The 23,466-nt window shown below is 41.7% G+C and overlaps 2 protein-coding genes across 6 annotated transcripts in view; one reads left to right on the plus strand and one right to left on the minus strand.

Annotated features, from left to right (window-relative positions):
* Positions 1-3,110: 3,110 nt before the first annotated feature.
* On the plus strand, positions 3,111-8,022 carry flot1b (flotillin 1b; the record flags this gene model as incomplete). Its single annotated transcript, NM_001303348.1, is given in 13 exon segments — positions 3,111-3,195; positions 3,972-4,022; positions 4,427-4,502; positions 4,750-4,840; positions 5,415-5,558; positions 5,724-5,843; positions 6,167-6,262; positions 6,395-6,547; positions 6,777-6,958; positions 7,080-7,125; positions 7,254-7,391; positions 7,858-7,929; positions 7,931-8,022. Coding segments are annotated over 12 exon segments (1,194 nt in total). The 5' UTR covers positions 3,111-3,195; positions 3,972-3,979.
* A 1,832-nt stretch (positions 8,023-9,854) lies between these two features.
* The window catches only part of ddr1 (discoidin domain receptor tyrosine kinase 1), a 36,222-nt gene continuing 22,610 nt past the window's right edge, over positions 9,855-23,466 (minus strand). For 2 of the 5 annotated variants that reach the window (XM_010735015.3, XM_019261231.2), the window contains exons 9-20: positions 22,020-22,266; positions 20,451-20,612; positions 19,809-19,865; positions 18,582-18,748; positions 17,687-17,894; positions 16,643-16,762; positions 14,952-15,253; positions 14,740-14,867; positions 13,891-14,088; positions 13,520-13,787; positions 12,562-12,711; positions 9,855-12,002 (exon numbers count right to left, since the gene is read on the minus strand). In XM_010735015.3, the coding sequence (XP_010733317.2) occupies positions 11,862-12,002; positions 12,562-12,711; positions 13,520-13,787; positions 13,891-14,088; positions 14,740-14,867; positions 14,952-15,253; positions 16,643-16,762; positions 17,687-17,894; positions 18,582-18,748; positions 19,809-19,865; positions 20,451-20,612; positions 22,020-22,266 (2,148 nt within the window). In that variant the 3' untranslated portion in view covers positions 9,855-11,861. The remainder of the gene's footprint in view (positions 12,003-12,561; positions 12,712-13,519; positions 13,788-13,890; positions 14,089-14,739; positions 14,868-14,951; positions 15,254-16,642; positions 16,763-17,686; positions 17,895-18,581; positions 18,749-19,808; positions 19,866-20,450; positions 20,613-22,019; positions 22,267-23,466) is intronic. The other 3 variants (XM_019261232.2, XM_019261235.2, XM_019261233.2) reach the window with 3 other exon arrangements.

Raw genomic sequence — 23,466 nt, forward strand, 5'->3', positions numbered from 1 at the left:
AGTTTGATCAGTTGTCATGGAAATGTACTGTAGGTGTTGACGTTTTATTTTACTTATTTATTTATGGGCACTTTGCGTTAGCTTAAAAGCTGATGTAAATTGTTAGTCTTGGAAACAGCATCTGAGATCTTACCACAAGGTCCATTTAGAACATAACGACTAACTCTGTAGCTTTCCATTTGGGTTGTGTGTGAGCTGATGCAGCCTTACAATAAAGCTTGTTGGATAAATGCATTTAGCTGTTCTCCTGTTTCTCACAGAAATAATGTCAGAACATACTATTTTGATTATTACTGATGCCAAATAGCTACATCTCTCTGATCAGCAAACCTGTGTTTTGAAAATAAAGCAAAGATGTAACAAAAGGAACACGCTGAATGTTAAAGTTTAGTAATATATATAGTAATATATAGTTATTATTATATATAATAATTCCTTCCTTCCTTCCTTCCTTACCTCTTTCCTTCCTTCTTTCATTCTTTCCTTCCTTCCTTCCTTCTTTCCTTCCTTCTTTCCTTCACTCCTTCCTTCCTTCCTTCTTTCCTTCCGTCCTTCCTTCCTTCTTTCCTTCCTTCCCTCTTTCATTCCCTTTTTTCCTTCCTTCCTTCCTTCTTTCCATACCTCATTCCTCCCTTCCGTCCGTCCTTCCTTCCTTCTTTCCTTCCTTCCTTCCTTTCATTGTTTTTTTTCCTTCCTTCCTTCCTTCCTTCCTTCCTTTCGTCATTTTTTCCTTCCTTCACTCCTCCCTTCTTTCCTTTTTTCCTTCTTTCCTTCCTTCCTTCCTTCACTCCTTCCTTCTTTCCTTCCTTTCTTCCTTCCTTTTGTCATTCATTTCCTTCCTTCACTCCTTCCTTCTTTCCTTCTTTTCTTCCTTCTTACTTCCTTCCTTCCTTCATTCCTTCCTTCAAGCTGCTGGAGCCACCACACCTGTGGCAAATAAGAGCCTGAGTTTGATGCTTGACATCTGGTCAGAGAGCGTAAGAGGAGTGAGCCAGGTCCCAAATCCAAAGCCATCCCATGTTGATAAAATAATCAGATTAGATTAGATCAGATTTATTTATATGAAACAGTAAACATTCCTAGTATTATATATTGTAAAATATACTTGTATGTGTATTTTACTCAGCTGAATGTATGTTACTTTGATGATGAAGGTTAAAATGTCATCTTAGACAGTTAATGTAATGTATGGGAAACTTAACATTAAACATTAATGTGTACTGAGTGGTGAGCTCTCTGACAGAGAGGAATGAATTATTATGTTTACTACTGAGGTTGTAGTTTGCAGTAGTGTTAAACTGGAATGCAATATAGTAAGAGGTGTTTCTAATATTTTCACTACCCCATTTAGAGGGCCATATACCACCTTTCAATATAATGCAGTTTTGTACAACAACAGCACCTAATAAGACCTCAATAATGAACATAAAGTAGAATTAATACCTTGGCCCTTGCCAGCGGGACGAAAGAGGTATTGAGTCTGTTTGTGGAGCAGGATTGAGACAGCAGTCTGCCACTGTGGCAGTAGCTCAGGGGGCGGCAGTAGCTCAGTCCATAGGGAGGGAGGGTGGCTGGTTCAAGTCCTGCATCGGCCAGAAAATATGGAAGGTGGACTGGTAGCTGGAGAGGTGCCAGTTCACCTCCTGGGCACTGCCGTGGTGCCCTTGAGCAACCGCTCGCCGGGCGCTCCTCAGGGGGGCTGCCCATCACTCCACCATCTCTCTCCACGTTTGCATGTCTATGCCCTTGTACTGCATGTGTGTGTCTGGATTAAAATGCATGTCAAAATAAACACACTCCTCTGCCTGAAGGTTTTGTGCAGAGGGTTGTCCAGTATGGACAGCAGTCTGCCACAGTCACCGGAAAGTCCAGCTCTCTCCTCACCAGTCTGTCCAGTTTGCTGCTTCCTCCCCAGCAAACCACTGGGAACTACAGTATGAACAGCATGAGTAGATTGTGTATGAGTGGTGATATTTACATGTTTAAAGAACAAAAAAAAACAGTTTAAGCAGGTACAGTGGATGAGACACAGATTGTTCCCCATACTAGATTTGCACATTTAATTTCCTCTGCACGTTTAATTTCTTTGCACAGGTTTAATTACGGTCCAGATTTTACATATAGGTCATAGATATAGGTCATACATATAGGTGTTTCATGCTTGTACAAGTGTATCTAATGAAGTGGCCGGTAAATATGCATACAAAGAATATGCATGATATATTTTGATGGTTGATCTATCTATATATATACTGTCATATCCAACAGCTAACATGAATTCTTCTGTCATGACACTTATAATGTTTCAGTTTGTTGTTGACACTGTCAGAAAGGTATTAATTCTGCTTTATGTTCATTATTTATCTTAGTAGGTGCTGTTGTTGTACAAAACTGCATTATATTGAAAGGTGGTTCTTATATTATGGCCCTTTAAATGGGGTGGTCAAAATATTGGAAAAACCTCTTACTATATTACATTCCAGTTTAACACTACTGCAAACTACAACCTCAGTAGTAAACATAATAGTTCATTCCTCTCTGGCCGTGTCAACAAAAACTGTAGATAAGATAAGATAGACTTTAATGAGACCAATTACCTTGATCTCTTTAGCTATAGTTACTGGTTAGTTTTTACATATCTATCTATCTATCTATCTATCTATCTATCTATCTATCTATCTATCTATCTATCTAATCTATCATTCAGAGGATGTGTTCAGTGGCAGACTGCTGTCTCAATCCTGCTCCACAAACAGACTCAATAACTCTTTCATCCCCCTGGCCATCAGACTGTACAACAGTTCTCAGTGATAGCAGGATAGACAATGGACAAATCTCTTTGCACTACTTCCTAGACTGTCTGTCAACTGCTACTGGATGCTTGAATTTCCTTCGGGATAAATAAGTATCTATCTATCTATCTATCTATCTATCTATCTATCTATCTATCTATCTATCTATCTATCTATCTATCTATCTATCTATCTGTGTGATGCATTGCAGAGTTGCAGTCACCACCTTTGACCACTAGATGTCGCCAGTGTCGCGGGACGATGGGCGTGGTCACTGCACACGTCCCTGACCGAACAGACATTTTTCTCATTCCAGTTGACGGGAAACTTACTGTAACCACGGAGCGACTCGACCTTGATTTATCCCAATAAACTGGTTGTGTTTCGTATCGATCGGACACCGGTAAGTTAAAGAGAACCAGCTCGCTTTGATTCATCGTTTACATGCGGCTGAAAGCTGTTTGAATAAACCGTTTTCCAGTTGGCGTGGTGACGTTATCGATCCGATTAACTAACGTTAGCATGCGAGCTAGCTTTTCTCTGCGGACCGTTACTCGGTTTTTATATTTAATATCCCGCATGTTTGACTTTATTCACAGCACACACACACACACACACAGGCGTTTTAATCTTCCACATAACGTTTGGCAACACGTTACTCGTTGCATTTGTTTTGTACAGGGGTAATACCTTAACTCGACTGCCTTGTTTTTGTGTTGGGGAAGGAGCAGCAGCCATATTCAGCCTAATTAAAAAGGATTGGCCTGTGATTGACACACACACGCCAGTTCTAGTCCATGAGTTACGACCTTATTTTTTGACTGACACCAAAACAAACCACCCAGAAACAACGACGTACGTATATATACGTAAATATGAACGCGTGTGTAACGTTATTAATGTAAACATCATCCATAAAATGGTTTAATTGAAGCTCAGAGAAGTGTTTGATACCGTCATAAAAGATGTGTTTTAATTGTGTTTCATGGGATTAAACAGTGGGCTGTGTGCTGCCCTCTTAAACATTGTTTATAGATACACTGAGGGGGTGGAGCATGTCCTCCAGAGTCTCCATAATTAAACACATACACCAGCTTTCAAGCTTCATATATCCAACATCTCTGTGTTGTTGTTTTCTTAGCTTACTTCATTCATTTTTTTGTGTGTGCGTCAATTCAGGAGTCAAGATGTTTTACACATGTGGACCCAACGAAGCCATGGTGGTGTCTGGTAAGAGATTTGCAATAACACAAGATGTTAAGGAAGAAGAAGTTCATCCTCCATGATAATGTTATAAACATTCAGAAAGTCACTGTACTACATAATGTGTCATAATACTCCTGTAATAAAAAGAGAAGTATGTGGTGGACCAACAATCTTGTGTCATGTGATTGATTCAGGCGTCACATGCCTTGTGATAAGAAGATATTGAGCAACAGTATCAGTTTGAAGTAAACCAGGAAATTTCCAGCTTTGCTGTAGTGCGTAGGCTCAAATTACATTTATTGAATGAGTCGCATCACTCACTGGTTTGCACCGTGTCCCTTTGACCCTTAAAGAAACTAGCTGTATGTTACTGAATGATAGTGTGATGTTTATGTTCTGTGTTCTCCCCCTCCTCTCTTTCTCTCCAGGCTTTGGCCGTTCTCCTCCTCTAATGATTGCTGGAGGACGAGTGTTTGTCCTGCCGTGTATTCAGAAGATCCAGAGGTGATTTTCCGTCTTTTCTTTTTTTTTTTAAACACAACACAGCTCTATCAAAAAAAAATAAAGCTTGAAAAGGCCAAAAAAAATAATCTTACAACACAGCTGCATGATTTGATAAGTTGTCAACAAACACTGGTAGAAGAGTTAATGGCGTGTTATTGGATAATATCTGTTTCATTTCCGTCATTAAGCAGCACAGCGGAGTGGTCTTTATGGCTGATGATTGACTTAATTTTCCTTTTCTTCTCAGGATCACGCTCAACACGCTGACTCTAAATGTGAAGAGTGACAAAGTCTACACCCGTCATGGCGTCCCTATCTCTGTCACTGGCATTGCACAGGTATGCTTTGAGAATTGGATGACTAAAATACCACAAGGCTTTTTATTAAATCTCCTCAGTCATCTTTTTACAAAAAAACCTCTACATATTGTAACGACACCAAAAGACAGGGAAGGAACAGAAACAGGTTGTTGCACACACAGACCTACTCTACTACTACTACTAACTACTCTGATTATTTTCGAAATACAAAATATAGAAGAAGAAGAAGCATAAACAAATTAAACTAACTATCTTTTTCCAGAGCAGAAGATTCATCGTGACTGCATCTAAAACCACAGCATGCATATTCAGTTCAGATTAAAGTGTGTTGTTTTTACTGTGAGATTGTAAATAAGGGACAGGAAGATGACACTTAAGTGGTCCCAGGTCAGTGGTTATTTGTATGTAATATGTATTAGTGTAAAAAAAGAAAGAGAAAAAATATCTGACGAAGGCGTCTTTTACTTTTTAGGCCCTTATCTTAGCTTATTAAAATGTAATGTCAGATTTTTCCCAGCGAGAACTGTTTATTTAATGATGAGTCCAACCTGCTTCTCACCTTCTCACAAGTTCTTTTACTGTCTTTTTCAAGGTGAAGATCCAGGGTCAAAACAAAGAGATGTTGGCCACCGCCTGCCAAATGTTTATGGGCAAGTCTGAGGGTGAGATTGCCCAAATTGCACTGGAGACACTGGAGGGACACCAGAGAGCCATCATTGCGCATTTGACCGTTGAGGTTGGTGCACTGACCTTGTTAATTGGACTTGCTTGACATTTTTTCCGCTCATAAAAGATTGCTCAGACTTTATCCTCCACTTTATGATTCATCACTAACCTAATCACTTATAGTAAATAACCATATAAAGTACGTAATAACTGATAAATCTCTGTTTATGTACAGGAGATCTACCAGGACCGTAAGAAGTTCTCTGAGCAGGTCTTCAAGGTGGCCTCATCTGATCTGGTCAACATGGGCATCGGTGTCGTCAGCTATACGCTCAAAGATGTTCATGATGATCAGGTACACACCAAACACTAATGACTGCAGCAACATGAATCTGGAGTGTCACCGTGAGCCTTGTGTCTGTTTTTATATGAAAGCTTTTAGTCTCACGATTTCCTCTTTTACAATAATGCACTTAAGTGATTAATATTGACTCACTGTCTCTGACTCAGACCCCCCCCCAACCACTCTGTATAATAATTAGGTCTAAGTGCTTCAGTGGTAACCACACCATCTCTTGTTTTTGTTTGCCTGATGCACCACCTTCCATTTTAGTACTCCAACTATGTTGTCTCATACTTGACTGTCACTGTTTCTCTCTCTCTGTCTCTTTCTCGCAGGACTACCTTCACTCCCTGGGTAAAGCCAGAACAGCCCAGGTGCAGAAGGATGCCAGGATTGGAGAGGCTCAGTACAAACGAGATGCTGTCATGAGAGTAAAATAAGCTTGTTTTGTTCTTTATTCATGTCATTCTGTATTTGCTGATATGGATAATCCGAAAACAATAATAATTTGAAAAGAAATCCCAACATTTATCTATTTTTGTCCTGATAAATTCTCTGTACAGGAAGCCAACGCAATGCAGGAGAAGGTTTCAGCCCAGTATAAGAATGAGATTGAGATGGCAAAATCCCAGAGAGACTACGAGCTAAAAAAGGCTGCCTATGATGTTGAGGTCAACACCAAGAAGGCCGAGTCAGAAATGGCCTATCAGCTTCAGGTACAGTCATCTATTTTCTTTTTTTTAAAGTTTAAATAATGACAGTTACTGGATGTCAATATGTTGTGTGTGTGTGTGTGTGTGTGTGTGTGTGTGTGTGTGTGTGTGTGTGTGTGTGTGTGAATAAAGTTTCAAGTTTCAATTTAGGGTCTGATCTCGTAAGGCTGTGGGTAAATAATATTCACGCACTGTAATTGAAGACTGAGAATTGTTTCATTTCCCATGTCAGGTGGCCAAGACCAAGCAGCGCATTGAGGAGGAGAAGATGCAGGTTCAGGTGGTGGAGCGAACACAGCAGATTACACTGCAGGAGCAGGAAATCATCCGCAAGGAGAAGGAGCTGGAGGCCAAAATTAAGAAGCCTGCAGAGGCAGAGAAATACAGACTGGAGAGGCTGGCTGAGGCACAGCGGTGAGCACTACAGCATGACACTATGGTCCTGTGTATTTCTGATGAACGTGGTTTATAAAACACATTAAAAAAATTTAAAAAAGAGAGACAGATTTAACAATTTGCTTTTCACTACTTATAGCCTGCAGCTCATCATGGAGGCTGAAGCTGAGGCAGAGTCCATCAGAGTGAGTCATACTCCCTCCCTTCCTTGCTGCTTCTTAACCATATTATATTTATCTCATTATCTAGGACATGTAGTCCTGTACACTTCTGTTGCAGTCCTCACTCTGTACAATTGTGTGTGCCCACGTAGATGAAGGGTGAGGCAGAGGCTTTTGCCCTGGAGGCTAAGGGTCGTGCCGAGGCCGAGCAGATGTCCAAGAAAGCTGAGGCCTTCAAGCAGTACCAAGACGGAGCCATGGTAGACATGCTGCTGGAGAAACTGCCACTGGTCAGTATAACTCTAATGGATGAATGAATAATCATAGAGGCACCTTAATCATTTTATTTCATTGTATCTTAAGTTGTTCCCATTTCTTTTGATTTAGGAACTCTTCACATTTGGTTTGCTGAATTACGATTTCTTACTTCTGTTTATTACATCCTCCCACGGCCGCAGCTTCCTGAATCAGCAGTTTTGTTTCTGTAATCTTGTTTTTAAAATTGTCAATATTACATATGACATTTTCAATACAAGAAAAGTTTCATGTTTCCATATGAATCCACGTTTTTAGTTCTATTTTCATTCCTAAAAAAGACAAATTATGTCTTTACCTCTCCTTTAACCTCCTTAATACGACCACGTAACATGCTGGATTGATTTCAACTTCCACAAATGTTGTCTCGCAAAAAAATGTTCGCTTTCCAAATTTTTCAAATTTCCCACGTTAATCCGTCCGTTCTTTCCTGCTCTGCAGATGGCGGAGGAGATCAGCAAGCCACTGACAGAAGCCCGCAAGGTCACTATGGTGTCCAGTGGCGGCTCAGAGGTGGGCGCAGCCAAACTCGCTGGAGAGGTGCTAGAAATCATGACCAGGCTGCCTTCCGCTGTGGAGAAACTCACTGGAATCGACATTTCCCAGGTAAGCTGGAGTTATGAGTGTGAAAGACAGATAATGTATGAGACTGAGCGACTTGTGCCGGTGGTAATCTCCTGTTTTTTTTTATCTCATTGACTTCACAGGTTTCAGCCACCCGGGTGCACTAAGGAGAGAAGGAGAGTTGAAGTAATCAAGAGTTTTCACCAATATTCACACTAGGAGCTTCACGTCTCCTCCTTGTGCCTATAAACCACTGTAATGACTCGACACCATAGTCTGATTGTATGTGTGCATGCATGTGTTTCACTTGTGTGACTCTTTTGTTGGTTCCTCTTCCATCTAAAGGGGGTAGCATTTTTTTTTTTAGTCTTCGATGGTTTTATGTCTCTGGTCTGAGCTGTTGTGTTATCTGTTGCTGTGGGCGACAGCAAAAGTAGTAGTAGTCTTTTGTTGTTTTATACTTCACCTTCAGTATGCAAGTTTATTTTTGTATCTTACTACAATTAATCTCATTTACCCTGCCTTGGGGCCAGGTCTATAAATCATTTTGTAACTTTTTAATGTAGAAAATGCTCATGGCTGTCTTTCATCTGAAGGTTTTTATTGTGCCTTTCAATTCGTTAAATGGTGCTGATCTGTTTGTCACAGCATCACCTCATGGCTTTGAGATTGGGAGCATCGCTGCTGTCAGTGCAGTTCTATAATATTGACTTATTATATTTACTTATGTTTATTTGCTCTTTATACACTAATTCATTAACAAGCGACATGTTGTGGGGTGTTGTGTACTCCACGACAATGTTAGTGGACTCATCAGATGTACAGCAAGTGGAAGAATTTTCTTTGTGTTTCAGTGTGAAGCGAAAGGAAGTGGTTGATGGGAGCAAGCTGAAGGGATTTCCTGTTAGAAGAGTGAAAGTATGTTGTGGTGGAAAAACTTTTGACTTTGCTGTAGTGTCTTCTGCAGTCTTAGCCTTGATATAACGAGTAAAAAAAAAAAAAAAAAACTAGGTAACTGACTAACTAGCTTTCTGCTTTGATATACTTGCTACGTGGAGTTTAAACTTATAACGTATGGAATATAGCATGACCTTTGTGGTCTCTCTTATCTTGTCTACTGGTTTTCATGATAATGTGATGCTGAGTATTATAGCTTCTGGTGGATTTTAGCTCTCACACTTATAGAAGTACCTCTGAGCGGGAGATGATTTATTTTTATTGTCTGATTTTTCAATGAGCTTCCAAGCCTTAAGCATTTTGTTATTGCCAAGTGCCTGGTCATAACTCCTCAGCAGTGAAGTCGAGTTGAATTCCAGCCTATTACGCTCTCTGTCAGGTAATATTTCCTCATATGCTACTGATCATAAGCCATTATCCGTCACCAAAGACGGCTGTTGATGCAAGCCAAATCTATCTCTCCTCCTTTTGTATGATCTCTTGACTAATCTTTTACTCTTTTAAATGTGCTGTTGCATGTCTATCCTTTACTTTGACAGTAAGCTGTTGTTACATAGTGTGAAAGTTGTATACTAGTGTCAGATATTCAAGATGTAGTGAAATGTTCTATAGACAATAAAATAAAGTCTAATCACCGAAACCTGTTGGTCTTTTTCTGATCAAACTACCTCACTGAACTGGATGAAGATTCATGTATAGACCTTTAATAGTTTAATTGGTGACTCTAAATTGCTTGTAGGTGTGAATGTGAGCGTGGTGGTTGTTTGTCTCTATGTGCCCTGTGATGAACTGGTGACTTGTCCAGGATGCATCTCACCCAAGAATGGATGGATGGATTAAAAACAATTGGTAGATTAATGGATAATAATAATAATAATAATAATAATAATAAGTCAGAGCCCTAGAGCCCATCTTGATTTATTTGAAAAGGTTAACTTTATTAAAACATCTACAAAAATAGACAACAATGAATTACAATGGCATCAAGGTAGCAAGCATTCTACAGAGATACAGAAGACCCCAAATGTAACAAAGAGTTTTCCATATATTAGTAAAGGAAAATTACAATTCTGTCCTTAAAATATGTACATACTATTATGCTCAACGTCAAAGACAAAAGGACACTAAGAGTGTCTAAGTACATACAGTATATATAAAAATATGGGTTTAGCTGAACTACAGTGTATCAAAAATTACTCAAATGACACAATAAACATGTATTACTTGATAATCTTGATCATCCCAGGGCTGATTTACAGTGCTATACAATCAGTAAGGTAGATGCATTGTTGCTACCACGGTCAGCTTAATGTACTAACATGGGATAATGCAGAGGTTGATGTTGACATTCACACTAAAAAAATCACGAATCCCAGCATTTTCCCTACTTTAGCAATGCCATAACTGTGTTTTTAAAGTACAGTAATGCGTTTCAATGAGCGAAGACTGATTGTTCGATGAGCAGACACTTCTCAACACACTGATAGTTTCAGAACAAAAAGGTTGTCATACATTTAAAATGAGATGAGCTGATGTTGCCATTCCATTTTTTTAAAACAATATTTTACATCTAATGGTTTGGCAATGCCACGTGGGAGAGGATTTAAAAAAGGCAGATGCACTGTCCTGAATTTTGAATCTCCCTCTGCAAATATATGAAATCACTGCAAGTAAAATGCATATGAACCCACATGAACAGGAATCATATCAGGCCCCTCACAGAGAAGAGTTTCATCGTGGCCGGGGATATGCATGTAGGATTTAAAGTGCAGCTGGTTGTGGAATTTTACATCTATCCTTTGTGTCTGGATCACAGCCAGATACAAAGAAAATTGCCAAAACACCTGAGCAGGCTCATCTGAAGATGTCCCACCACTGCCCGGACTAGCAGTACTGTCTTTTCGGAAAAAGCCCTTTCCGTTTGACTCTCCTCCTCTTCTGTGCCTGTTTCCTCAGGTTTGAGAAGTCCATTTGGCATCAGGGATACAGTTTTTTCTCTCTCTGGGGCTCAAAGATGGGGTTCAAAAACTGACTACAACGGAGGGGTCGGTGGTTGAGAGCAAACTTGGCATAATCACATTGCAGGAGGAGGGGCTGATGGTGTCTGGTCCACATCATTTCAGATTAGTCCACATTAACTTTGGGTCACAGCTCTGGATGTGGGGCGCTATGTAAGGTTTTGGGGTTGAGATAGGGGATTGATGAAGGGTCAACAATCTTGACAGCCAAGTTAGCCATCAGTCATGTCTGAGAGTTAAAATCTCATAGACTTTTATCATTTTTTGTGTCTCAGATGAGCAAAAAGGCGGCTGACGCTTGTAGTAATCCTACTAAGACAATTCCTGTGTGCACAACAGTGTCCTGTTGAGAGAAGTTTGTGTGTCGTGTGCAGTGTGTGTGCACCTTCACCCCTCACCCTGCATGTATAAGTTGAGATGCTGAAGAAACAAAAGTCATGAAAGTTAAGAAGTGTTCATTTCCTCGCTTGCTATGATCATAGTTTGGTGTATTTTCTGTCATTTTTAGCCTCTGCAGCTTCCCGTGTCATTAACTCTACAGCACTTAGTCACGCAGACCCTGCTTGACACAAAGTATCCGAGAAGAGAGAAAGTTCCTATGCAAACTGCACCCGCCACCAACCATTGTCAAATGTATCTCAGACTGTTACCTTATCTAAAGCTGGGGTTTGTTTTGCCTAGGGTCTGATGTGGAAGTAAACCGAACCAGCGGTGTCTCAGTCCCCATACACACCCCACCAAAAAAAAAAAAGTACAAATATAAAAAGCGAGCAACCCACACTCCCTTCTCATCTGCTTCTGCTGTGCAGCACCTCCACCACACCTTCCCGCTGTAGCAAAGATGCTCGAACGTACCAAGCTTTCCCCTCTTCAGCATTCTCCTTTCACTTTTATGCGTGTCTCTCTCTACACCATGTTCATGGCGTCCTCGGTGAGAAAGGAGTGGATGTAGGCGAAGGATGGGCGGAGCTTGCAGTCTCTGTTCCAGCAACTCAACATGAGCTCGTAGAGACCCTGAGGACACACAGCGGGCCTGCTCAGATATACCTGCAAAAGAAAGGAAGAAGGAGGTATATGGATGTGTCACCATTGTTGAGACATTCTTTATACCTTTTTATTTGTGATAAAGTTTTAACCATCACATATAAATATGAGAAAAACTTTGATTTTCCCCTGCTATTAATCAATATGAGTTATATAACTCTCCGTTTGGTTTCTGGGCCGCTGTTTATCGCTGGAGTTTGGTGATTAACACGACTCCTGAATTGCTTTCAAGAATTATGATTTTAAGAATGTATTAGTCTACTAAATGCTCAGATAGATGAATAAGAGGTATGGCCCGAAGATGTCCTTAATCACAGTGAATGATGGGTTTGTTCTCTGGTTGCTGCTTTGTGTTCTGTAGCATCTATTACATTATGAGAACCAACAAAAGCCCATTGTGACAAGACACCCTGAATCAGTGGGAATGAATGTGAAAGAATGTGTTATTATCTGAAAGGTTAACTGAGCAGAACATTCACATCAAGTGACATTCAGTTAATTTGACAGATTCATAAACCACTTTACACCCGAGTGTGTGTGTGTGTGTCACTGTGTGTTGTACCTGTCTGCCCTGGTCTCTGAAGAACTCCCCAGCATTGTCGATGACTTGTTCATCTGTCAGGGTGGAGTACGGCTGCTCCTGACAAACACTCAGCATCTCCCACAGAGTGACCCCGAATGCCCACACATCGCTGGCCGTGGTGAACTTACCCTGGGAATACACCAACCACCAATTAAACACTTCTTTCATCTTCATTATTATAATCTGCTTCAGTATCAAAACAATTATCAGCATCAGGATCAGGAAGTTTATCATATTTCTCTGAAATGTGAGGACATCATTATTAGTGATTCATCTTTTTAGGGCTTTATACATATTTTTCCTTGTGTGCATTGATCTCTAATTGTTTCTTAATTTTTACTGTTTATATTTTAAATTATTATTGATAAATCACTGTAAATACTGTCCTTGAAAGCTTAACACAACACAAAGCGAGAAAACACAACCAAATACAAAAAATGCTGCATCTAGCACAGATAACAACAGAAACGGTTTCTAGGAGACACTAAAAAGTGATGCACACAGCTGGGACATAATTGTTGCCACGCTTTGTGACTCATTAACTTGTAAGGAACACAAGGGGCTAAACACAATTTCCCCTGGATTTCGGTGTCTCAGTGAATCCAAAAGTTGTGTTTCCTGCTACACAAAGACACTTACTACCATAGTTTTCAGGAAACAAGTTCCTGTTACATGTACGAATCAGGAAAAGTGAAGAGAAAAATAAAGAAAACTCAGGTGAGCTGTTGATTATGTAACAGACTGCCTCTAAAGTTTGTATTTTAGATCATGAAAATTCTGTTTTTAAAAATATTCACATGGATTTTTACAATATAACTTGTAACCATTTCTTTAGTACTTAAAACACATTAATCATTATTAATATAAAACGTCAAAACTGTCTGATCAACAACATCAACAACACCAGATGCACAAACACACACTCCTGTCCTCTCACCATGAGGATACACTCCCAGGCCATCCAGCGGATTGGCAGCACAGCTCTGCCCTGGATCCTGTAGTAGTCTCCCGCATACAAGTTCCTGCTCATGCCGAAGTCAGCTATCTTGATGTGACGCTCACCACCCCGATCCTCTCCGCTCTCACCCTTCTCACCCCCGACCAGGCAGTTACGCGTGGCCAAATCCCGGTGCACAAAGTTGAGGGAGGAGAGGAACTTCATTCCTGACGCGATCTGGCTGGCCATGGAGATAAGTGCCGGGTAACTGTGGGGAAAAAAGTTGAAGGATACAGGGGATATTAAAAAACTCAACTTATAACTGAGTGTTCTTTTATATCTGTGTGTGTGTGTACACATTTCTGGTTTACCTGATGGTTGGCGTATTGTGTGAAGGCCCTGTCTTGTCCAGAAGCACTCGGTGGGACAGGTATTGGTTTAAGTCTCCACATTCCATGTACTCAGTGACCATACAGAGAGGATCGCTGCTCACACACACGCCCAGCAGACGGATGATGTTTGGGTCCTTCAGGCGAGACAGGATCTTCACCTCTTTCAGGAAGTCATTCCTACAAGGACAAGAGGGAAGAGTGACATGCATTAGACAGTAAAGACGAATAAACTGGTGCGCTCAGACGAGATAAAGAGGCAAAGATTCTGATTACATATAATTAATCACATAAAAGCTTCACTCCCCTATGAATCAATACGACAGTCTGCACGTCTGCTTTGATTTCTACCTCCTCGATTTGTTTTGCTGGTCAATATGTTTTGTGTTGCTCTCTAACCTCTCATATAAACCTGTGGGCAGCCTCTCCAAACATGAGCTTATACCAATGGAGCTCATGACCTGTCCAGCTCAAAAGGGGCTGAGAGTAGTAAAGAAAAGTAAAAAAGCAGCTGGTGAAGGCAAACATCCAGAAAACCAAAGAGGCCCAGAAGAGGATCTGGGGAGACTGAATTGGAGCTGAATATCGGAAAATATTGGACTTGAACACACAGCTATAAGGACTGCTAATGAATACTGGGTGCTCTGAAGTCCACATTATCACATGTTGAATGGTACATTCCTAAAAATAATCTAATTTTAAAAGACACTGCTACAACAACGATGTCTAGGGAGTCCATCAATTTTCCTGACTCTTATGTCTGACACCTCTAAGAAAGAAAAGCTGTGAACCGCACTGACGCCAGGCACAGCTGTGTATGATGTTACAGACCTGGCATTTTTGGAGGCGTCCGGGCGTAATATCTTCACTGCTACCAGAAGAGGGCGACCTTTTCTCACATTGAAGGGGAACTCCAAGTTAGGAAGGTCCTGAGGGCTCTCGATTTCACACAGGTGCACCTTTCGCCAAATAAATACAGGCATTGTTAAAGCACGATAATCCTTTCAGCTACACCCACACTATTTTTCCAGGTCATTCCTCACCTCTCCAAACTGTCCCTCCCCCAGTTTCTCCTTGAAGATGAGATACTGGCGAGGCAGCTCTGGCAGTGGAGCAGCATCAGCCCCGGGGCTCGAGGATGCCAAGGCAGGCACGGCGTAGGTGTTGTTACCACTGACACCCTGCAGGCTCACGATGTCTGCCTCGGCGTAATGAGGAACACTGGGAGGCATTGGGGGAGACACGGGGGGAGACAGGGAGGGATAAGGAGGGGAGCCAGGGTAGGGAGGAGGCTCTTCCTGAGTTGGGGGGAATCCCTTCTCCATGTCCATGTCCAAACCACAGGCTGAAGGGAGGAGGAAGAGACAGACAGGGTGGATGAAATGGAGAGAGTACTTTGAGAGGAGAACTGAGTGGTTAATAACAGTTTCCTTTAATGTGTGAGTGAACCAATCAGATGATATTATAACTTGTTATGAAGGGATAGTTTGGATTTAGGGAATTTGATTTGATAATAACCAAAGAAACTCTTTGTAAAAACTTAACGTCATACGAAGTTTAAAGCAGCAAGTTCAAAGAAACTTGATGCAATAAAACACAAAGTTGATAAAAGTTACAGAGACAAGTGAAAAAGCAATAAAAAAAGAACACAACAACAACTTGATAAGATGGTGAAAGGTAGACATCATTTATAGTCTTCTGATGTAGTTTTGTTTAAAGGTTTATCAAACTAAAAAACTTGCAGCCAAGTTCTATTTTTCCTGCTTAATTTCTGCCTGTCTATTTGATCTTGTCGCAGGTATTGAACATACAAAACTGAAAACTTGTGATGGATGAGTTTTCTTTTTTTTAGAATCAATCTTTCCTGGGACATTGTGCTGGTCTGCTGCTGTACTTGCTGATGAAATTTAAACAGGTTTAAGGTTTCAATTTATCAAAAGGTCTCACAATCTATTTATCAAGGTTTCCATGAGATTCTGACAGCTCATATAAGTCAAAACTTGTGGCGAGTGCGGCTTTTGAATACTAAGTTGTTATACCAGGAAACTTCAATGTGCAAACTGACGCAGCCCATGGATAGGGAAACTGCATTTTAATCTAACTTCATGGAAAGATTTAGGCTGTATTTATAAAAATATGAAACTAATTAGAGACAATTAGTGCTCTGAGGTAAATGCTCTTTAGCAGGTATGATGTTTTAGTCTACCACATTAGCACAGTGCTAACATTTGCTTATTAGCACAAAACATGAAGGAACAACTGAGGAAGATGGAAATGTCTTTCGTTTTGCAGGTGGTCATAAACCAAATTTGACACATTAAAACTTTGACCTGATGGTGGTGCTAGAGTAGGTCAGAAAATCACCAAAGTCCTAATCCTAATGAAATCTAGCCACCATGGATTTCGGCACAAAACAGTTGTCTGGGTTTACTCCAGTCAAAACAAAAGTATTCGCCCTGCATAAACAAATGAATCATCTGTTTGTCTCTAGGTTAAGTTTGAAAAAATCGTATAATTCCCCAAATACCAAACCATCTCCACTAACAAAGTGTGAGTAATGTTTAGTGGTGAGTGAATGAGAATGACTAATTATGTGAGTAACAGGAGGGAGTGATGAAGGTCAGACATGCAAAATAGATTAATCAAATCTCTGCTGTGAGAGAGGTAGGTAGGTAGGTAGGTAGTGTGGTCGCGGCCCCTCCTGACTGTGTTGGCTCAGCCTGAGGTCTCTTACCCTGGGGCACATTGAGGCTCTTTTCCTGAGCCTGAGTGGTGCTGGGGACGACTAGAGGTCTCGAGCCATTTCTGTGATCTGACAGGAGCAGGTGATAGGCTGGGTTGTTTAACAGCAAGGCTGGGAGGGCACACACACACACACACAAACAAACACGCACGGGACGAGGCGGTGTACACACAGGAACCATGATTATGAGTCATACGGATGGTACAAAGTGGCACGTGACACACAAACAAAACAAAAAAAAAACACACATACAACGAAACACATTAACAACCATGAGCATGACACAGTTAGCATGACCATTATGATACAAGGAAAGGAGGAGAGGGTGCACTGACACATGGAGCATAGCAAGAACAGGCAAAGTTAACACAAGTCTGGCCATAAACAAAACAGAACAAAAACCAGTAGATGAAATAATGTTTCTGTTACTCATGTTATTTCAAACTCACACAGGCGCCCAGTAAAAACAGCATGCAGACCTCCTGTGATGCAATGCAAGCAAAGGAATGTCTTTTCTCTCTTTACTGCTCTTTTTCTCCACCCTCCTCCTTTCATTTTCTTCTCTTTTTCCCAGAACAATAGCTCTTTGTGCCCGCTCTGCGCTGTGCATCTTCTCAGAGGCACTCGTTCTCGGAGGGTATTTACTTTTGTTTGGTGTGTGGTGAAATATATCGCAATAACAGTGTTTTCGTGATATGCCAGCCATTGACTTTGAGCTTATTGGTACATTCGACAGACGGGAGGTCGCAAAAGCACAGGCACGCAAAACAAGAGTAAATTCTGCGCATATGGAGAATCACATTGTTTCATATTCTCCACAGACTCCACGCTAAATGTGTGTGGTTGACTACAGATCAATCTCTGTCACCATCTATTAAACATGTTGTTTTACTTCATGTCAGCACGTTGTATGTCACACTGCTCATGTTCTGTCACACAACTAAGCTGAATCTGATTTCTTTCACTCAGCCACAATGACGTCCTATCATATCCACAAATGCGTTCCTTAACCGTGTGTTTATTATTAGAACTTACCCGTGCTGTCTCTGTGATCCCGTGGTCGTAGCAGAGCGCTGGGCTCTTGGTACTCTCCTTCTCCCTCTCTGTCATGGTCGCGGTCGTCGGGGAAGGTGTGGATGCGCTGGTAGCGGCTGGAGTAGCTGTGCGTGTTGTTGATGACCACGTTGTCCGAGGGGACTGACAGGTGAACCCGTAGCTCATCGCTGGATAGACTACCCTGGGCCTAGAAGGTAATATATGTTTAGGTACAGCTAGGTAAAACTACTGCAGTCTAGGACAAGAAATCCTCCCTCCATGTGTTTTGAATACTTATTTATATAAATGAGAGTATGCTAAATATTAGGACTTACAACTCCTCTACACCTCTCTTAAGTCTTATAAACAGGCAGCTGACTGTAAGTGCATCATCTGAATCCCTAAAGCAGATGGTGACCAAACTGTGGAAACATCCTCTAATCTTTGAACAATTACAAGTAAATGTAAAAGGAATCTCACAACACATCCAGATGGAGATACAGCGGTACGCTGCCAAAAGACTGGCAGTTGTTATCTCAGCCTGCTATCAATCTTAGTTTAAAAAGGGACAATCAAGGAAGAGAACGTTTTCTCACTTGGAGTTATTTATGCTGGCTGTGGAAAGCTGTTAACAAGATCTATGGATTGTCCAGAATAAATGGATGGTTGTCTTTGGAGTTTTTCAAAGCTTTGAGCAACATGTAACATGAACAAAATGTGATTTAGATGAGTTGTATGCGGGTGGTTACAGAAATCTCAGAGCTAGATGTTTGCCTAATAAAACCAACACTGCTGAACACGGATACGAGAAACACCCGTGCAAAGTCCACTTAAAAAAAAAAAACACATATGAATGTGAATGCTGGCTTTGCATGTGACCTTAATCTTGACTCACCTTGCCCAGTATCTTCTTCCAGTACTGCCTCCACAGGATGACAGCTATCACAGCCAGCAGCAGGAGGATTATGCCCACCAGGCAGCCAATTAGAATAGCTGTATTACTGCTGTCATCCTTGGCGACAGGTAGCCCCGCCCTTGGTGTGTTTGCAGCAAAGTCAGGATCTGGAGGAGGAAGACACAGGAGTAAACTGTCTGCTGTTTGTTTATTTCACCGTCGTCTGTTTCTCTGTGTGTTTGTGTGCGTGTGTATGTGAGTGCACAGCTAATGCGCCGTTCAGTCTGAGAGCATTAGCTCTTTCAGCGCAGACACGCACTCGCTGGGGTCAACTTCGTTTCATCAGGCTTACTAAACATCTGATGGGGATTGTCTGTTTGGGTATGACCACTCATACCACAGGGCTTCTCACAGCCTGCTGCTTTGAGAACAGAATGTGAACACTGTTTTGCCTCTCAACAGCTTTGTAGTCGACTATTTATCTGAATCACTCAGTTATATTTTAGCCCGTGAAGGTCAAACATGGCATGGTTATTTGGATACGAGATGAAAATATACTAGTTTACTGTAAAATTTGCTCATAAACAAACTCTTAAAACAAAGATAAGTGATGGTTTGGCTCAGTTGAAAACACCAAACCACATATACTATATATGAAGCTTTTATGTGTATACACAAATATACACCTGCAAACACACACTCGCACATTCCCCAACCAAAGATTTACACACCACATTGTCACAACAGAAAACAACCCCCCCCCTGTCAGTTCAACACCATGCGGGCAATAAATAAACCCAAACAAAGCCGCTCAACCACAGCCAGTAACAAGGACAAAGCAGCATACACGCCACAGAAAACCATTTCCAGCTTTTTAAAAGGCCTGTTATTGTTTAACTGTGTAGAACAGAGCCAGTTCCCCTGAAAAAACATGCAGATTGAGACCGCAGGAAGCCAAGTTGTTATTGTACATAAATATAATGTACTATAGCTCTGTTAGTGTTTTTCCTACAGCTGTATATCTTTAAACCCAGGGGGACAGAGCCCAGTGCCAAAGCTAGCCCCAGTAATCCCTCCTCCATTATATTTAATACTCTCTACAGAGCAGTGGGACAGGTTTAAGATGCTGGAAGAGGGCCAGAGTGGATGGAGCTAGCTCCCGTCCCTCGGTGCATCGTGCTCTCTTTTTGTTATTTATTTATTTTTTTGGGTTTTGCTCTCTCTCACCTGACAGTGTCCAGTTACCAGTGGTGTCCATCGTGAAGGAGGTGGTGGTGGGGGGTTCTGGAGGAAGCGAGGGATGGACAGAGGAGGAATGCATGAGAAGAGAGGAAGACTCAGAGGAGAGGGTGAGGAAATCATGGATAGCAGGAAACCCCTGAAAGTTTGCACTAACTTTTTTTTTTTTTTTTTTTAAACTTAAAAATTTGACCTTTAATTTTAAGCCAGATTTCTCATGCCCTTTAAGTACAGTTAAATCTGTAAGATAAGCATCCGGCATCGACTTTGGTTCAGCAGTTGTTGGCTCAAAGCCAAAAGATTCCAGCTCTCATGATAAAGACGGAGTCTAGTCAGACATGGGCCTCCTTTGGCACTGCCTGCCTTTGGCTCTGCTTGAGACACACGGCTTAGACACACTGCCGACATGCTCACACTCATCATCACAAACTGGAGAGAAAGAGACGGGCTCAGGGACAAGAGGTGATGAGGGAGAGATCAGGGGAATTAGACAGAGCATTATGGAAGGGTGGATGTAGCAGCGTGGTAGGCGATGAAAGGGGATGACGGAGAGAGAATGGCTGGTACGAGAAGATGTGGGGGTGAAAAGCGGGAGGATAAAAGGTGAAGAGGCGAGACATCGGGACTCACCAGAAGGGCCGGCGGTGTTGTTGGTGGAGCTGTGTCTCGTTGTGGGAGAGGAGGAGGAGGAGGTGGTGTGGTTAATGGGAGGAGGAGACGTTCGGGTGGTAGGATTCTCGGGAAGATTAGGCGGATATGAATCAGGGTCTGTGACATCCTCTTCAAACGGCTCTGGATGAGGAGAAAAAGAGAAAGAGTGAGAGATAATTTAATAAAAACATTTTTTGTACGTTTAGGGAATTTTTCGTATGGCACAACACACCATCTGGTTGTCCATAGCTGTTGAGAAACAGTGGTTGTGGTCACAGCTGGTTATTTTTCCAGAGAAACAGCATTCATTGGGGAAGATAATGGTTAATTGTGTTGTTTTTGACAGGGAGCTGAGCCATTCCTCGTTGACTAATGTGAATGATTGTGTAAAACCTGCGTGCAGGATCATTTGCTTAGTCACCCAGCTAGACAGTTGAGTCGATGCAATCGTTGCTAAAGATCTGGTACCAGACGATCAAACTTATGTTATCGCTGTCTGGTATAAATGGCGTTAATTAAATGGTTTTGCTGGTGTAAACTCCGGTTTGCAGCCAACATTATGCCAGTGTCAAGACCTTGAAGCAGACCAGTGTACTGGTGCGACAGTCTGGCACGAGTCCAGCAACCAAACACGCCACAACACTGCTGGGTCAAGTCATTTTAGCCTAACTGAATATGCAGTGATTACTGAGCACTTTGTTGATTCCTATCACGCTATAGTTGACAGTGTCCTTGAGTAAAGAGGACAGTTTAATTAGTCACAGCAATCTCAGTTAGAGAGCAGCGGAGGAGTCCTCTATCCGACATCCAATCAGATAGGCATAAATCCTATCTTCACAGAAGATATTGAATCCCGCTTCTTCTATTTGCGGTGTGGGGCTGTTTCAGCCCGTAAACAGGACCCTAATGAATACAAGACAGACAGATGGAGAGAAAATGGGCATTTCTCTAGTAAACACTTTAAAATGAACTATGAAGGTATAGAGAATAACTGGACACGGTCGGTCTATTTATTTCTAAAATGCCATAATTTAACCTATCGACTAATTGAATTAAGAATTACCCCTTGTATTGTTTTCTCCCCAAAAGTGTTTTGTAGAGCACAGCATGGATTTTCTGCTGAATCCTTGCCAGGGACTGGACAGGGTCCTTGACTGTAAAAAATGCTGATTTAGCATTGACTTTAAATCATTAAAAAGAGCACAGCAAGGACAAAAACTTGTGATTCTGTCACAGCAAGTCTGAAAAAGAAATCTGGCTTATCAAGAAATTTCACATTACTTGACTTTGTGCTGTGAGTGAAAGTCCAATCAGCATTTTTTAAACACTCAGTATTTTTTCAGCTATCTCTTTTCCTGTAGCTGCTGCCTATATTTAGCTATTGTTTGGGTAGAGCCAGATGTCTACTGGACCTCCAGGAGAGTGCCAGGCATAGTTGCTATGTGTGACGTGAGTGCAAAGCCCCTATAGATGAAAACCTGCCTGTCAGAGCCAAAAAAAACATCTCATATGTTTAAAAATATGAATTGCATCAATTCTGCTTCTTACCAGAGAGGAAGGAAATCTCGCTGATGAGCAGCCAGCGGTCTGCAAAGTAGAACTTGCAGCATAGAATCTGAGCCGCCCGGCCACCCAGAGGGATGGAGATGGGTCGCGAGGAGGGGTCTTTTAGATCCTCAAGGGGCACAGGTAGAGTGAGAGGGGAGGACCAAGGCTTGAGGATGCCTGGCTTAAAAAGACACTCTACCTTGCTGAAGACTCGCACGCCCTGGGTGTGGCGGTTGTTACTGTGCACCTAGAGGAAGGAGACAAGTGTGTGAGTGCAGAGAAAGGAAGGACAGACGAAGAGACAATCCTTTAACCGTCCACTCATCCGAATTAGCTCAAGCTTTGTGCAAACATCTGAAAAGCTCAGGGAAAACTGGGGCCTTAATCCTTCATTATTCACGGAGAGGCAGGACAAGATTCAATTAACAGAAAATTAATGACACATTCTCATCCTGTTCAACCGTAATTTCTTTGGCATGACTTCTACTTGAGCAGGACTACAAATTAACAAAATTGGAACACGGGAAAGGATAGAAGAATCCATCAGTCTTCTATCTGACAGAAGACCGATGGTGGAGAGCAGAGGGTATATCTTTCCTGTTTTCACAAACAGGGAAATGCCAAAGAGAGGAGGACCCATAAAAGCTGATCTAATATATGAGGCGTCGTTGTGGCTGGAGGGAGGAAGAGGAGCTGGAGGTGAAGAGAGAGGGATATGGAGAAAGATGGAAGATGTTTAAATGAGAGAGAGGTCAAAACTATAGATCTGAGAGATAGAAAATTAAGAAAGAGAGGGCGGGAGATTTTTTATACTCAAAGGGAGAAGGGGCTGTGCAAAAGTCTTCTCTGACAGGTTAGCCATTAACCTCACACTTACTACAAGGCCAGCCACTCTAACCTAATCCACATGTTAATGCACGCACACACACGAGCCACAGGAAGAACAGCTGCACCAGATGCTGAGTTGACATGTAACTGATTCTAATGGGGAGCTGGGGTATGCACTGTATGTTGGTGGTAATGGTGGGGGTCCAATAAGTCAACAGAACCGAGGTAATTCACTACCCCTTCAGGGAATACGGCTCCAATGACCTGCACAAAGTTTAATTTGAGAGCATAACACTGCATTCATTATGTTTTGCTTGTTTCATCATAAATCTAGCCTAAGTTATGAGTTTCCTCTGATGTTTTTGTCTAGTCGCTCTGTTATCCACACGAGCTTACAGAGAAAAGTTTGACATGGTTTCCCAAAGGACAGAACGGGATCTTTAAAAGAAAACCAGAGGGTGTCCCCAGTCTGTTAAAGGTCCTGCCGGAAGTGCAGGTTCTGACTGACAAAAGGTCAAAGTTTTAGAGTGATTAGGTGCAGGTTAGCGGCCACAGAGACAAGTCAAGAATTAGGTTCAGGTTCCCGCTCTTTATTTATTTGACCTGTGTGTCTGACATA

Source organism: Larimichthys crocea, chromosome XVI, assembly GCF_000972845.2.
Source record: "Larimichthys crocea isolate SSNF chromosome XVI, L_crocea_2.0, whole genome shotgun sequence".
NCBI classification, from domain to species: Eukaryota; Metazoa; Chordata; class Actinopteri; family Sciaenidae; genus Larimichthys; species Larimichthys crocea.